This window comes from Mastigoproctus giganteus, chromosome 9, assembly GCF_048544385.1.
Source record: "Mastigoproctus giganteus isolate SK-2022 chromosome 9, ASM4854438v1, whole genome shotgun sequence".
NCBI lineage: Eukaryota > Metazoa > Arthropoda > Arachnida > Uropygi > Thelyphonidae > Mastigoproctus > Mastigoproctus giganteus.
The window spans coordinates 10,799,790-10,816,204 of record NC_143583.1 but is presented as its reverse complement, the minus strand read 5'-3'; the positions used below and the strand labels follow the sequence as shown (position 1 = coordinate 10,816,204).

At 39.8% G+C, this 16,415-nt stretch overlaps 1 protein-coding gene across 4 annotated transcripts in view; it reads left to right on the top strand.

Moving 5' to 3' along the window:
* Positions 1-16,415, top strand: part of LOC150080048 (uncharacterized) — a 477,066-nt gene that overhangs the window by 165,138 nt on the left and 295,513 nt on the right. For 3 of the 4 annotated variants that reach the window (XM_090381621.1, XM_090381619.1, XM_090381620.1), the window contains exon 5: positions 4,620-4,637. The exons of the other annotated variant lie outside the window; for it this stretch is intronic. In XM_090381621.1, coding sequence (XP_090237747.1) covers positions 4,620-4,637 — 18 coding nt within the window. The remainder of the gene's footprint in view (positions 1-4,619; positions 4,638-16,415) is intronic. 4 annotated transcript variants of the gene reach the window in all.

Sequence of the window (16,415 nt, the reverse complement as noted above, 5' to 3'; positions counted from 1 at the left end):
TGAATAGGTACTTTGCAGTCTTTACTGATTAAAGACCCTCATGCTGAGAAGGGACTATGCGAGTGAGGTTCAGCAATATGAAATTAATGATTTTGTAATTACAGATGACTGTTTATTAGAAAAAACTTTTGAGAATAAAGGCAAGTAAGCCTTTATTCTCAAATTTTATTCTCATTGAACTGTCGGGGAGTGCATTGAACCATTGAGGTTAATTATGAAGGCTTCTTTGCTCTCTTAGGAGATTCCTTTGTATTGGATTGCTAATACATAAAGGCAATTCTAAGAGTGAAGTTGGTAACCGCAGACTGTTTAGGCTGTTTCTGTGGGAGAAAAAATCTTATAGGCAATGATTAACAGTTTTTTAGATAGAAAAAGGGACACTTAGATAGATATGGCATTCTGAAGGACACACAACATGTCTTGTTAAGGAAAAATCATGCTTAACTAATTTAGTTTGCTATTTTGACACAGTTGCTCATGAGGTGTATGTAGGGAACAATTTTGACATGGTTTATTTAGATTTTAGCAAGCATTTGACTTAGTCTGTCATGTGAGATTACTGTATAAGCTTGAATATGTTGGGATTACTGAAAGGTTCTATGATGGATTTTTGGGTGGCTGCAGGGCAGAAGGTTGTGGTTAATGGATATTTTTCAGATTGGTGTAATGTCAGAAGTGGGGTCTTCCTAAGAATTGGTTCTTGAACTACTGTTGTTTCTGATTTTCATAAATGAAATCAAAAAGGGATAAAAGGCATGATGTCAAAATTTGCTGACAATGTAAAGATTGGTAGGGCCCTTAATGATCAGTGCTGAGAACCTCTCCTTCAGAATGAGTTGAATAGTTTTCAAAGGTGGTTAAAGAAGTGGCAGCCATGTTTTAATACAGATAAATGGTAGGTCTTAAACTTGGGGAATAGCAAGTCCCAAATAAGTTATACCCCTAGTGGGGTTGAATTGAAAACAGTAGAAGAAGAATGGGATCTGGAATTACGATATGGGCAGATATTGTTTCTAAACAGTGTAAACAGGCAGCCAGGAAAGTCCATGGTGTTCTATTGATGATTTATTGAATGTTATACTGTAGAGATATGGAGGTCATAGTCCTACTGTATAAGGCAATTGAAAGACCACATTTGGAATACTGTGTTCAAGTACAGAAACTTCATCTGAAAAAAGATATTGAGCTTTTTGAAATTGCCCAGAGACAGGCAACTCGAATGATGAAATTGGCAAAAAGACCACTGTATGAGGAAAGACTCTTATTATGTGGGCTACAGAGCTTAACAAGCAGGCATCTCAGAGGTCACCTGATTGAGGTTTATAAGCCTCTGAGATGGGTTAGTAAAATGGATGAAGGTGGAATATCCACCATTATAAAGAATTCCAGAAGTAGGGGCCTTAATATCAAATTACAGTGGTTTAGGTTTAAAATTAGATTTTAGGAAGTTCTCTTTTGGCCAGTGAGTTGTTGATTGCTGAATGTTCGAATAAATTCAAAGGTCAACTAGATAGTTACCTGTATGAGGAGGGAAGCATGTAATTTGTACTTTCTTATCTACTTTCTATCTTTTTTTTTTTTTTTTTTCCCCCAGTACAGAAAAGCCTGTGGCTTCCTTGCACTATATGTCAAATACTTTGCTATTACTAACATTTACTGTGCTCCTCTGCTTGCATATGGTGTTAAACTATAAACTGGTGACCTGTTTTGCTTATTTGTCAGTTTACATTACTTGAAGTTTATACTAAAGAAAAAAAATGGTCGACAATTTGAGATCACAGTTTGTGTGGATAAGAGGATAGAGTTGAGCTGCCAGTAGTTTTTCCCTTAATAATATTTTTATTGTTTATTAAAAATGATAAATGTTATCTTAAAGAATATCTGTGCTTTTTACTAGAGTTGAGCTGCCAATAGTTTTCCTCTTAATAATATTTTTATTGTTTGTTAAAAATGATAAATGTTATCTTAAAGAATATCTGTGCTTTTTACCCAATAAATAAAACTTGTTTGTTGTTTTGTCTTTCATCTCAGTCTTGAGGAACATAACCATGATGAACAATGAAGATATGTAATTAATAAAGCTACACTAATATATCTTTTGATTGATTAGTTGTTTTTATTGAAATGTCACAATTAAACTGAAAACACCTCAGTACTAACACTTAAATTTTTTTTAAACCATTTAGTGACATTTTGGGAATACACCATTTTCCAATGGCAGACCAGTTGGATTAATTAAAACAACAAAAACTTAAGTGTACATAAATATTATATTGTAAATTTAAAGGAGATTAATCTGAGTTTTGAAAACAACAAGGAGGGAATTAGTTGAAGTTTTCCTCATCAGATCATCCAATAGCATAAACCTAAATATAGGGGAAGTAACCCTTCCCTTCTGGCTATCTCTGTTATCTAATCCTACAAGAAATGGTTATCGTCTTTCCTTCTTGTCTTCCCTTTATCCGTATACTTCCTCCTTCTCTCACTCTGTCTCAAGTATTGTGCATACTAGCAAATATTTGTTAATCAGCAACCACTCTGGAATTGGTCCTAGCAGTTCATATGGTAATATGAAATAGCATAATGGCACTAAAGTCAACCAATAGCAGGAAGGAGTACACTGGGCATGTGAACAGGGTCACTAAGAAACAACACATTAAGAGTCCACACTTGGGGCAGACATTGTTGCTGCACTTGGCTTTCCTTTTCAGTTCCTGTTTTCAGTAGTACATTTCTATGATGTGCAGGCCCAGGTTTGCTGACCTTCTTGGCCTCTACTCCCTCTCACAACACCCCTTAATATGATTGCCCTTTGTCCATACCATTTTAGGGTGTCTCATATTAGGTGACACACCCTAACCAGTGACCATTTTAGGATGTGTGTATGTCAAGTTTACACTATTTTTTGTTGTAATTCTTTATGCATTTTACTATAATATTTATTCCAAAATTTATTTACAGTTTAATTTTTTTCTAATATACAGTTTAATTTTAATGTATTAGTTATCCAGGAAAATATTAAGAAAATTGGACTTCCTGGATTAATAATATGACAAACCCTCCAATAGTCAGTGGAATACATATTTTAAATGAGTAAACATTTATATTACATATAAATGTATTTAAAGACTAAAAGCACAAGGCATATGGGATAAAATTAAACAATGCCCTTACACTAGGTATATATATAAATTTATGGGTAAACAATAGTGTAACTACACCAATATTATATTTATAATATACATATAAATGTAGATTTCATCGTTTTATAAATATTGTTAAAAAGTAAAAACAATAGAAATTCTTATAAAAACAATACAATATAAAATACAAAAAAAAAAAAAAAGACATAAAAGAGAAAGGTGCTCATTTCTTTTTTTATGTCTGTTTAACCTAATGGTAACTCTGACGGCAACACTTGAGGAAGGTTTCAAGATAGGAGCTGGGATGTATATTATTATTTTTTTTATTGTGTATTTTTATTAGTTAGTTTCTATTGTATTTATTTCTGATAAATGCATACAAAGAAGTGTCTTTCTTGATAATAATTATAGTTGGCATTATCATGCTTTCCAATTACTGCCGCAGTAAAGATTCACATGAATATTTTTTCATGTCACACATTTATCTTTACAGATAAACAGGAGTTGTAGATATGCACATTATTTTTTATTATTACCACAGAATGTTTCTTAAATTTTAAGGTTATTAAGTTGAAAGTACATTGGTTAATACCTTGTTATTAACTGACTTTTTATTATAGGCTGTATTTGTAATATATACTTTTTTTTACTATATATTTTATTCTGATTTTGAAAGATTGATATTGGTCATTATTCTTCTGCTTATCAAACATTTTGGCAAGTTGTTAAAATTAGAGTGACTATATCCTGTGGCCTATGCATGAATTGTATTCAGTTAATATGTTTCAGTGATAATGGTAAAGAATGTCAGAACAAATGTAGTTTCAGGAATTTTTTCATGTGACTTTCCCCTATTGTTAGGAAAGTGACTGTTTATTGATGGGCAGCTGTAATTTCAAATGTGTAATTGATCATACCTGAAAGATATTTTTGTATTACAAATGTCACAACTGTATTAAAATAAAGAATAGTTGTAACTGAATATTAAAACCTCAGGGGGAATTAAGAATCAGAATATAATCATTGGAAAGTGTATAAAATTAATACTTAGAACTTAAAATACAAAGGTTTGTAAATGCATTCATTTTTTTAGAAGACTTGGTTCATAGCTTGTGTTCACCCAGGAAAGTCAGCTGCCATATTGGGAATATGATATTATATTATATTTTTCCTCTCTGACTTTGGTTGTCCCGGCTATTCAAATAGTTTTGAATGCGACAGCTGACATTTTTTTTTTTTTTTTTTCAAATTATATTTCATTATTTTGTATATTTATGCTCACTGCATATTGCCAAGAACAGGCTGGTGCACGCTGAAACATCTATAGCAATGTGCATGTCATCATTACAATACCTCAAAATATACAGAATATCAAAATATTAATTTCGATATTCAGTATATTTGAACTTTAATTTATAATAATTAAAATTATTCTTCTTGAATGTACCATTTTTTTGTTTTGTTTGCTTTCCAAAGGTCTGATGGATAGAGGATGTAAGTATATGCAGATTTGTTAATATATTTCTTTGTTGCAGTATGCATATTGCTAGTGATAGTTAATTTCTTTTTATTTTTAATCATAGTAACTAGAAATTGGTCAAATAATGAGCACTTAAACCTGCATGGAGTGTAATCTGCCTTTAATTTCTTAAAGAACTACAGATTATTCTTAGATGTTTTGTAGTACTTCCTGTACCACTTCTTTAGTGATTGTAAAGACAGCAGAACTGGTAAATTATGGTGGTATGATTTACATAAAGTTGTTAATTTTGATTACACATTATTACTCATTAATTTGAATATATGTTATTACACTTTATTTGATTACACATTTGTTATTTGTTAAGGTTTAGTCTTGAATTAGTTAAACTGTTAGCAACCGTTATGTAAAAAATTAAGTTTTAACGGTTTAAATAATTTTACATTAGTTATTAATTTGGTTAATAAGATTAATAAAACATCAGTTGAAATTAATTAATGGATAATTATGACTACTTACTCTCCTATAAAGCTGTCTTTACAATACCATCAGCCTCACTGCCAAGACAGTGGTTACAATTCGTTATATTTATATTTTGTACTGTAATCTTAAAAAAAATTATTGCAATTGTGCTTGCATCCAAATCTACAGGTTCATTTTCTGCCTGCATGAAGGGAAGGGCAACGAGATTAGTGAATGGAACAAAGGATTACTGTTACTAAGATAGGCTTAAGTTCTGCAAATTGCAGCGTCTGGAGACCAGGCACTTGGGAGGTGATCTGAATGAGGTGTATAAGGCCTTGAATGGTGCATATATACTTGCATGTACACCAATGTTAGGAGTATAGTTAATAAAATTGATGAGCTAGTCAAGACATCAAAGGAAGATATTGTTGTGATATCAGAGATGTGGTGTCACACAGACATAAGCAGTGCAGAGAAGTACAATGTGTACAGAAAGGATAGACAGGACAGGAAGGGAGTAGGGGTTATGCTGTTAGTTAAGAAACACATAAAATCTAAGGAAGTGCATCCAGTTGATGTTGGTGGACAATGCAATGTTGAGTCTGTTTGGTGTGACATAAGCACTGGGAAAGGAAAAATGAGAGTAGGTGTGTGTTATAGGCCTAATGAATCTGATTTGTATAATGAGCAATTGTGAAGAGATATAGAGTGGGCCAGTAAATCAGAGTGTTTTATAATGGGGATTTTAATTTCCCAGAGATTGACTAGAATTTGTGGGTTGGTCACTCACACACTAGCAAGGCTTTTGTGGATTTATTGGATGATTGTTTTCTACAGCAGCATGTTCGAGAGGCAACTAGAGGGAGTAATACTCTTGATCTGGTTATCAGTAGTGATTTTTCATGCATTATGAATCCGCAGATAAAGGAACCACTAGGTGGCAGTGATCACAGTGTGCTGAAGTGGAATTTACACAAAGAGATAACTACCATCACGGGTAAAGGGAAGGGTTTTTGATTTCGTAAACGTGCCTATGGTGGTCTGAGACAGTATTTAAATTCTATACAGTGGGACCAACTGATGATGTTACCAACAGCAAATTCAAAATGGGAAGCATTCAAAGAACTTATCTTGGAAGCTACTAGGCTTTTCATACCAACTAAGAAGTATTGTTCAAGATTTAGGCCTAAATGGATGTCAGATGAACGAATTAGACATGTGGCAGAGAATAAAAATGCATTGGATACATATAAATTGAGAGGTGACACAAAAGCCTATGATAGATCTGGTCTCTAACTAAGTCACAAAGGAGATTAGGCAGGCAAAGGCAGATTACGAGAAATCTTTGGCAAAGGATTCAAAGAAAAACAGCAAAGAGTTCTTTACTTATGTGAACTCTAGAAGGAAGGGGATGAATCAGATTGGTACACTTGATATCGATGGTTCAACTGTTGATAATCCTGCTCAGGTAGCTAACAAACTAAATGAATATTTTGCATCTACATTCACACATGAGCAGTCATTCAGGGAGGGGAATGCCAGAGGTGTATTAAACTGAGGCAGTAAGCTAGATAATCTTGTAATCTTGATTACTGTTTCAAAACTTCTGATGTCAACATTTGCTCAGATCGTGTCAGTGAAATTATTCTTGCAGGAATGGAATCCTTTATCCCACACTTCACTTTAAAATCTCGTTCTTTATCTAAACCTTGGTTTTACCAATAAAAGTGCTAAGGCTGTTCAAGAGAAGAATGTTGCATATCGTAATTGGCTTGTTTCTAATTCTTCAGTTTCATTTTCTGACTACACCAAAGCTCGCAAAAATTGTAAAGCAGTTATTAATCAGTCCAAACTAGAGTTTGAACAGGCTAAGAGTAGAAAACTTGCTTCTTGCCCTAATGGTAGCCGAGCATTGTGATCTCTTGCCAAAGCTATTGGCCGCAACTTTTGCCCATCTCTGCTCCCACCTCTGTCCAAACCAGATGGTTCTGTTGTCACTTCAGCCAAAGATAAAGCTGATCTGCTAGCATCCCATTTTTCTTCCAGCTCACGTATAAATGATCTTGGTAAAACACCTCCCACCATTTCCAACACGCTCCATTCATCGCCTCCTGTGGTCTTCCGTGGAAAGGATATCAGAAGGATTTTGATGAATCTTGATGCTAAGAAACTCCAGGTCCTGATGGTATTTCTCCACTTGTTCTCAAAACCTGTGCTCCTGAACTTATTCCAATTCTTTGCCGGCTTTTTTCACTTTCTTATTCCAAAGGTGTGTTTCCTTCTGCTTGTAAATTTGCTCATATCCAGCCATTTCCTAAAAAGGGTGACAAATCCCTCCCATCCAATTATTGTCCCATTGCAATTACTTCTACTCTTTCTCCCCTCGACGTGGGCACCTGTACGTAGTGAGGGGACCTCCCAGTGACGCTGCTGGACTTCCAGACTAGCATCACTGGGATCCAACGCCCACAGCCCAGGTTCCAGGCTTACATCAATGGAATCCGGCGTGTTTGCCGTGCGCTGCGACCCGTGGAAATTCGGAAAGGGGGATCCTGGTGGTTGAGGGGCCCAGCTTCAATACACCACTTTGGCCCCTGCTTTGACAAGACGGGAGATCCTGGAAGGCCCGGCTAGGATCAATCGGCTAGTAGGCTCGCCTGCGAGGGTCAACCGTGTCATTGCCATGCACCTACCCTCACAGTCCGAGGGACAGGATTCAGGCTGACGGCGGTGCGGGTATAGTGTCTGGGTAGCCCTGGCATCCCACTCCCGAGCGCATTTATTGCATGCCGGGTAGTGGGCGTCCCTTTGGGCTCCGTGGTGGGTGGGGAGCCCGGGCACTGAACAATTTAAAAAACTTCATGAATCCTGATAAACATATTCCTTCAGGGGCCCCAACCCGGTCCCTATCTGAAAACATTGATATAGATTCAGATAGCATTATTGCTACAAAGAGGCAGCGAACAGAAATATCATCAGGGCCTGTTCCAAGGTTCCTAATTATGCACTCAACCAGTGAAAAACGAATTGGAAAAATGTCACCCTTTTTTATACAAAAAGGGTTGGATGGGTTAGCAGGTTCACCCAAGTCAGTTGAGAGGCTCCGTACTGGGGACCTCTTGATTGAAACAAAAAATGACAGGCAGTCTGAACATCTACTCCGAGTAACATCAATCGGAGGAATTCCTATAACAGTGACACCACACAGAACACTCAATTCATCAAGAGGTGTCATTTCGGAGTGGGACCTTCTCGACGTAACCGAGGAGGAAATCTGCTCCGAATTAAAACCACAGGGAGTGACTGCCGTCAAGAGAATTACTGCACGAAGGGATGGAAAAATTGTTAAAACCAGGAGCGTTATCCTGACTTTTAACTCTCCTAAACCTCCTGACGAGATTAAAGCTGGATACATCAACTGTTCAGTGCGTCCATACGTTCCGAACCCGTTACGGTGTTTTAAATGCCAGAAGTATGGACATTCTCAAATGGCCTGCCGTGGAGTCCTTGCATGCGCTCGATGCGGTGCAAAGGACCACGAAACAACAGCATGTTCAGCCGCAAAACCCACCTGTATTAACTGTGAAGGCGAACACCCGGCCTACTCACGAGCATGCCAGAGGTGGAAAGAAGAAAAAGAAATTCAACGGCTGAAGGCAGAGCTAAATATATCATACCAGGAGGCAAGGAAATCGGTCAAACCCCTGAATATCAACAAACCTACCTACGCCCAGAAGGTAGCAGGGAGATGTTCCGTCGGAACTCAGACGGACATGACCATTCCTCCAAAGGAGTCTTTCACTCCCATCGCGCGGTATCTCTTAAGTTCTCAAAAACCTGCACAAAAGGACCAATCAGCCGCCACTCCTATATCGGTACCTCCTAATGCTCCACAAGTAACTAAGGTAATTATGAAAGAAAAGAATAAGAAAGGGGAAGTCCCCCCCTAGTACCCAAGAAAAGATGGATGTCGAGCAGAAGGAGGTACCCGAAGATTCAGTCTTGGAACTCTTTGCGGAGGAAGAAATGGACACGGGACAGCGTCCATTCTTCCCCAAAAAAGATAAATCCAAGACTGATAAAATTAAGCCCTCAGCACCTCGGAAGCCGCCTGATGGACCCACCAAGCCAAAATAATGGCTAAATTCCTACAATGGAATTGTCGTGGATTCCGGCGAAATATTGATGACATCAAGGCCCTCCTGCAAAAGCACGAGCCTGTTTGCTTTTGCTTGCAGGAGACATATCTAAAGGCAAATGATGATCCCACCACGCACAACATCACAATTTTTCGAAAGGATAGAATTGCGGATGGCCCTGTACATAGGGGAGTGGCTATCCTTGTGGGTAACCAGACCCCAGTGCAGCCTTTGCTAATTACAACCAGCATAGAGGCTGTTGCAATTTGCCTTTCAGTGGGATTTCTATTAACTGTGTGCTCCATTTATTTGCCACCTGGGACTGACATCTCCCAGGAAGACCTTGATGATCTTCTTACGCAACTGCCTCCCCCTTTCTTACTTCTTGGGGATTTTAACGGACATAACACCCTGTGGGGTAGTGCTAACATCAATGGAAGGGGACGAGTCATAGAGCGTATGCTCAGTGACCTTTCCCTTCTAAATACTGGAACAAACACCTTCTTCCACATGCCTACCCGTACTTTTTCTGCCATTGATCTCTCTATCTGCTCCCCTTCTGTACTCCCTTCACTCACTTGGGAAGTATAGGAGAATCCATATGGAAGCGATCACTTCCCCGTGATAACCTGGTTACACATTGGGAGACCATGTCTTCCTTTTAGGTTACCACGGTGGAAGATTGATCAGGCTGACTGGACTGCCTTCCAACATCAGGCAAATTTTGATCTTAGCACAGTCAGTCAAGAGTCTATCAATGATGCAGTTAAGTACATCACAGAAAATATTGTCCAAGCAGCTGCGAATGCTGTTCCAAAAACATCTGCCCAGTTTCCACCATTTCCTAAACCTTGGTGGAATTCACAATGCACAGCAGCAAAAAAGGCTCAAAACAAAGCGTGGGGGATATTCCGCCGATATCCCACCACGACCAACCTTATAACCTTTAAACGTGCACGAGCCAAAGCACGATATATCCGCCGTCAGAGTCAAAAGGAATCGTGGATCCGTTTTACATCATCTATTAACCAGTCTACCAACTCTAAGGTAGTCTGGGATAAAATCCGGAAAATGAAGGGAAAATATACATCCCACCCTTCTTCAATCCTAGATTATAATGGATGCGCTATTGCAGATCCACCTGCAATAGCTAATTCTCTTGGGGAAACATTCTCTAACATCTCTGCAACATCTTCGTATTCCCCAGAGTTCCTGGTCCTGAAACATAAACTAGAAAAACAAGCACTTAATTTTAAGACCAAGGGCCTCTATCCCTACAATGGGGCATTCACTATAGAGGAACTGAAAAGAGCCCTCACTCTTTCCAAAGCAAGTGCTGTTGGAGCAGATGGCATCCATTATGAAATGATTAAACATCTTTCACCAAAATCTATGGATTGTCTGCTCCTTCTGTATAACAGAATCTTTACTGAAGGGCAGTTTCCGGACTCCTGGCGAAAGGCAATCGTTCTTGCCTTTCCTAAGCCAGGAAAGGATCCAAAAGTCACCACCAATTATCTTCCTATTGCTCTGACTAGCCGTCTGTGCAAAATCCTGGAGAGAATGGTCAATTCTCGTTTAATATGGTATTTAGAATCAAATGACCTTCTCTCCAGCATCCAGTGCGGCTTCCGAAGGAACCGGTCCACTTTGGACCATCTTATTAGATTGGAAGCATCCATCCGGGATGCTTTCCTAAAACGTGAACACTTGTTGTCGGTGTTCTTTGACATGGAGAAAGCGTATGACACAACTTGGAGATTTGGCATTTTAAAAGATTTACATAGCCTAGGCCTAAGAGGGCATCTGCCCTTTTTTATTCAAAACTTTTTAGCCAATCGATCGTTCCAAGTTCGTGCGGGATCCTCACTCTCTCGCTCCTTTAGCCAAGAGGAGGGAGTACCACAAGGATCAGTATTAAGTGTCACGCTTTTTGCCATCAAAATAAATTCCATCACAGAACAACTTCCTCCAACTGTAAACAGTGCCCTCTATGTTGATGACTTCAGCATTTTTTGCCAGTCGTGCAACATGAGGGTTATTGAAAGACAACTGCAGAAAGCCATTGATAGTCTGAATTCCTGGGCACTTGCTAATGGCTTCAGGTTCTCGCCGGAGAAGACCGTTTGCGTACACTTTTGTCGCAAGCGTAATCTTCATCCTGAACCTGAATTAAGGCTCGGACAAAATGCTATTCCAGTAGCAGCGAACACAAAATTCTTGGGACTCATATTCGATAAAAAATTAACCTTTTTGGATCATATTCGTCAACTCCGCACAAAGTGTACACGTGGGCTTAATATTCTCCGCTCGCTCTCCTCTACATCTTGGGGAGCAGACCGATGTACCCTTCTTCGGCTTTACCGTGCACTTGTGCGATCCAAACTAGATTATGGGTCCCAGGTATATTCCTCAGCCAGAGACAGTGTCCTGCGGTGGCTGGACCCCGTCCATCATCAGGCCCTACGTATTGCTACTGGAGCATATCGCACATCTCCTGTCCAGAGCTTATACGTTGAAGCAAACGAACCACCGTTATCGCTTCGACGTAAGCAGTTGTCTTTAAAGTATGCTTTAAAACTGAAATCCCTGCCAGACCATCCTACATGGCCATTCGTTTTTGAGCCACGGTGGGAAAATTTATACAATACCCGTAAGACTGCCAATCATCCTTTTGATATTCGTCTCCAAGAGCTACTCAAAGAACTTAATATCAAGGTAGACAAGGTTGCCCAAACACCAAAGCAACCCTTTCCACCCTGGCATGCTCATGTCCCGGCACGTGACTTGTCCTTTAGAAATTGGGGAAAGTCGGACACTCCACCGTCGGTCTACCTGCAGCTTTTTTTCAGCACACCGAGCTGAACATTCTGACTTCGCGCCAGTTTACACAGATGGCTCGAAGTTGGAATCATATGTGGGATCTGCTGCTGTCTTTACAGACAGCACTACATCGGAGCAGATTCCCTCTGAATGCAGTATATTTACTGCAGAGCTGCATGCTATAGAGTTAGCCTTGGATCACATTAGTAAATGCCAATACCAACGGTTCATTTTATATTCCGATTCTCTCAGCGTGTTACAGGCTTTGATATCTGTGAGGTATAATCCTCATCCAGTTCTGTCTAGTATTCAGCAGAAGATTCACTTCCTCCGTAAACGTGAATACGATATCTGCTTCTGCTGGATTCCCAGCCACATTGGATTAGGGGAAATGATTTGGCTGACGCCGCAGCCAAATCAGCAATTCCCAATAATAATCGCTGCCTGTCAGTCCCCTATACAGACTACAGGCAAATAATACACCAAAACATACACTCCCAATGGCAGGACTCGTGGAATGGACAGACTGGCAATAAACTATATTGTATAAAGCCTGTAATTGAACCGTGGCAGTCTAGTCTGCGCAGGAATTGTAAGGAGGAAGTTGTTCTTGCCCGGACCCGCATAGGACATAGTCATTTGACTCATTCTTTTTTGCTGAGGGCTGATGACCCTCCTATGTGTGTGTGTCCTGTGGCACAATTTTAACAATTAGACACCTTTTAATTGACTGTCCAGATTTTAGCAATATCCGTTTTACCGCTTTTAACCATCTGACTGAGCCGTATACACTCAGTCAGATTTTATCAGACAATGACAACGTATCTGCTGTTTTTAGCTATTTTAAATCAATAAAAGTTTTTAATTGTATTTAAAATTTATGTTATTGTTACCTCTTTATTGATTTATTTTTAATATATATGTTATCATATATCTGGACATGGTGGCCTTACTAATTAGGCCACCGAGAATTTAAAAAAAAAAAAAAAAAAAATATTTAAATATTACCTAGGCTTGGCGCATTATAGCCGTAGTTGCTAATGCGCCAAAAAACCCAAACAAACAAACAAACATCTACTCTTTCTAAAGTAATGGAGAAATCAATTAACCGCCAACTCTTAAACTACCTAGAAATCTTCCGTCTGATCAACGATCGCCAGTATGGATTCCGTCAGTGTCGATCCACTGGTGATATTCTTGCTTATGTTACCCATTTATGGACTAATTCAATGGAAAGGTTCGGTGAAACACAAGTAGTTGCTCTTGACATCTCAAAGGCTTTTGATCGTGTTTGGCATAAAGGTCTTCTAAACAAGCTCCATCTTTTTATTGTTATTGTTATTATTGTTATTATTAGTAATATGGTGGAAGAAAGCCTGAAGCTTATGCTGCACCAGCCAAAAAAAATTCCCAAGTTACCCTGAGAGAAAGAGAGAGAGAGAGAGTCAAAAGTAGAAAGGAATCATCAAGAAGGAGATGAATTATAATATCCACCTCAGGACCCTGGGTGTGCCAAGCCTATACTCACCAGATGTGAGCCCCCGGGGTTATGCATTTACTATAGTTCCCAATTATTTTGCTTACTACTTTAGGCCTAGTCATATCGTTTAGTACCCCTCTTCAGAGCTAGCCGACCAGGCTAGCCGGGTGGGTAAAGTGCCTGCCTGGCAACCGAAAGGTCGCGGGTTTGATTCCCGCCTCAGGGTTGGATCAAAGTACTGCAAAAACCTTGGGAGGTGCATTATGGCCACAGAAGCCTATGCGCCAACAACTGCCCTCTTCAGAGCTTATAAAATATGCAGAAGTAGGATAATAGTGATAAATTTGTTTTAATTTTCACTTAGGGTTGAATTTGAAAGTGTCTGCAATTCTGCCCAGACACGATAGGAGGGAGTATATGATGAGAGCCTTGTCGATCAATTCGGCCCTGGAAAGATTGTGCAAGGCTCAAGGGGTAGAATTTTTTTCAGCCTGGACTGTACTTGTTAACAGGAGAGATTGCTTCTACAGGGATGGGATACACTTAAATAGAACGGGTGCAAGAATATTTGCTGATGCGATCGAGGCAGTGTTAGGTGGGTCGGAAAACTGCTAGCTTGGGGGGAGACAAAGACCAATAGATTGACAGTAGCCACTGGCAGAGGTGAAAGAGATTCTTGCACTGCTTCTATTAGAATGAGCAGAAGCCTGAAAAACAAGATGCATGATATTTCAGAGACTGCTGGGAGCCATTGCGGTACAAGTAAACAAGTAAAGGGACTTGGGGGTGGTTGTGCAGGCAGATATGAAGTTCTCTGAACAGTGCAGACGGGCTGCAAGAGTAGCTCATGGAGTATTGTCAATGATATACAGGAATTTTTCCAGCAGGGATAAGGAGGTGATTATTCCATTGTATAAGGCGATGGTCAGGCCACACCTAGAGTACTGTATACAGGTCTGGAGGCCTCATTTCAAGAAGGATGTAGAGCTGCTGGAACGAGTACAGAGAAGGGCAACAAGATTAGTGAATGGAACAAAGGGGTGCTCTTACGAAGAAAGGCTTAAGTTTTGCAAATTACAGTGTCTGGAGTCTAGGCACCAGCGAGGTGATGTGATAGATCTGATAGAGGTGTATAAAGCCTTGAATGGTTTAAGCATGCTCAATGCTGATGGGATTCTTCCTCTAGCTCAGAAAAATCACCTGAGAGGGCATAAATTCAAATTGAGGAAAGACAGATGTAGGATAGACGTGCGGAAATTTGCCTTTAGCCAGCGGGTGATTGGTTGGTGGAACAGACTTCCATCCCTTGTGGTGGAGGTTGATAGCCTAAATAAGTTTAAGGCTCAGCTGGACAGGTATTTTGAACGAACAGAGGGGTGAAGTGGAAGTGGGGGTTTTTTTTTTTTTTTTTTTTTTGGCTGATGCTGCATAAGCTTGCTTTCTTGCATCAAATGCCTCTACTAATGCTAAATGCTGGCAGCCGCATCTGTCACCATTCCTCAATATCAAGCAAGAAATAGACGAAAAATAAATTACTGGTGGAATGAAGATTGCAATAATGCAAAAAAAAAGAAAAACCAAGCATGGAATCTTTTCCGCAAATATCCTACCACCTCCAATCTCATTAACTACAAAGGGTACTAGGAAAGTTTTGCAATACAGCTTTGTTTATTTAATTTTTTCAAAGCAATTTCCTCTACATTCAATACACCTCTCCATCCTCCGAAACCAATCTTTAAACCAGTTCTGCCAAGTTTCACTAGGGAGTAAAGCACACTCGTTGTCCCAAGCCCGTAGAAGGTCCTCATCACTGGAAAACCGCCTCCCTTTTAGCTTCATTTGCACATGCGGGAACAGTGCAAAGTCGCAGGGAGCAAGGTCTGGACTGTAGGGAGGGTGCTCCAGAAGTTTCAGTCCTGTCGTGGTCAAATATTCGGTGCAGGCTTTGGCGCGGTGACTTGGAGCATTTTCGTGATGGAGGTACCAGGTGTCCATTCTTGACTTTGGCCGCAGGTTCTTCATAGATCCAATGACTTTAGGCAGGCATTGTTCAGTATACCACTTAGCCGTGACTGTCTTCTGCGTGTCCAAAACGACACGTTCCACAATTCCACTCGATTTGAAAAATACAGCTATCATTTTCTTCTTTACAGATCGGGATTTTCTGACAATTACGGGTGTGTCGTCATCATCATCAAAGACCCAAACTTTGTTTTGAGCCTTGGTCGGCAGATCGTAATAGTACAGCCAAGTCTCGTCACCTGTCACGATGTTGTTCACATACCGAGATTGTCCCTTATCAAACTTTTTTAACATCTCCCGGCACCAAGTCACACGTCGTGTCATCTGCTCTTCAGTCAGTTGATGCGGCACCCAGAGAGAACAAAGTTTCTTCACGTGCAAATGATCTTGCAGAATCGAACGAATTGCTGGTGCATTTAGGCCCAAAGTATCCTCTATCTGTTGGTAGGTCACTCGCCTGTTTTCGTCAAGCATTTTCCTCACAGCAGTAACGTTTTCCTCCGTAACTGACGTTCGTGGCCTTCCCGGCCTCTCAGAATCCTCCAGAGTGGAATTTCCCCTTTGGAATTCTCTATACCACCTGAATATCGTTGTACGATGTGGACAATCATCACCTAGTGCAAGAGTCATTTCTTCTAAGCACTGGTCTATGGTTAAACCATGCACGAAATTATACCGCAAAACTGTCCTTATCTCATTTCGTGACCACGATGCCATCGCAAGCACTTTACACTCTCACTACTAATGAATAACTGAGCCCATCGACTTGGCGCGGCGGCTACTATGCACGTATGAACATGTCTCGACATGCAGCAACAAGCAGCTTCCTGTGATTCATTGTTGCGTCATATTGCAAAACTTTC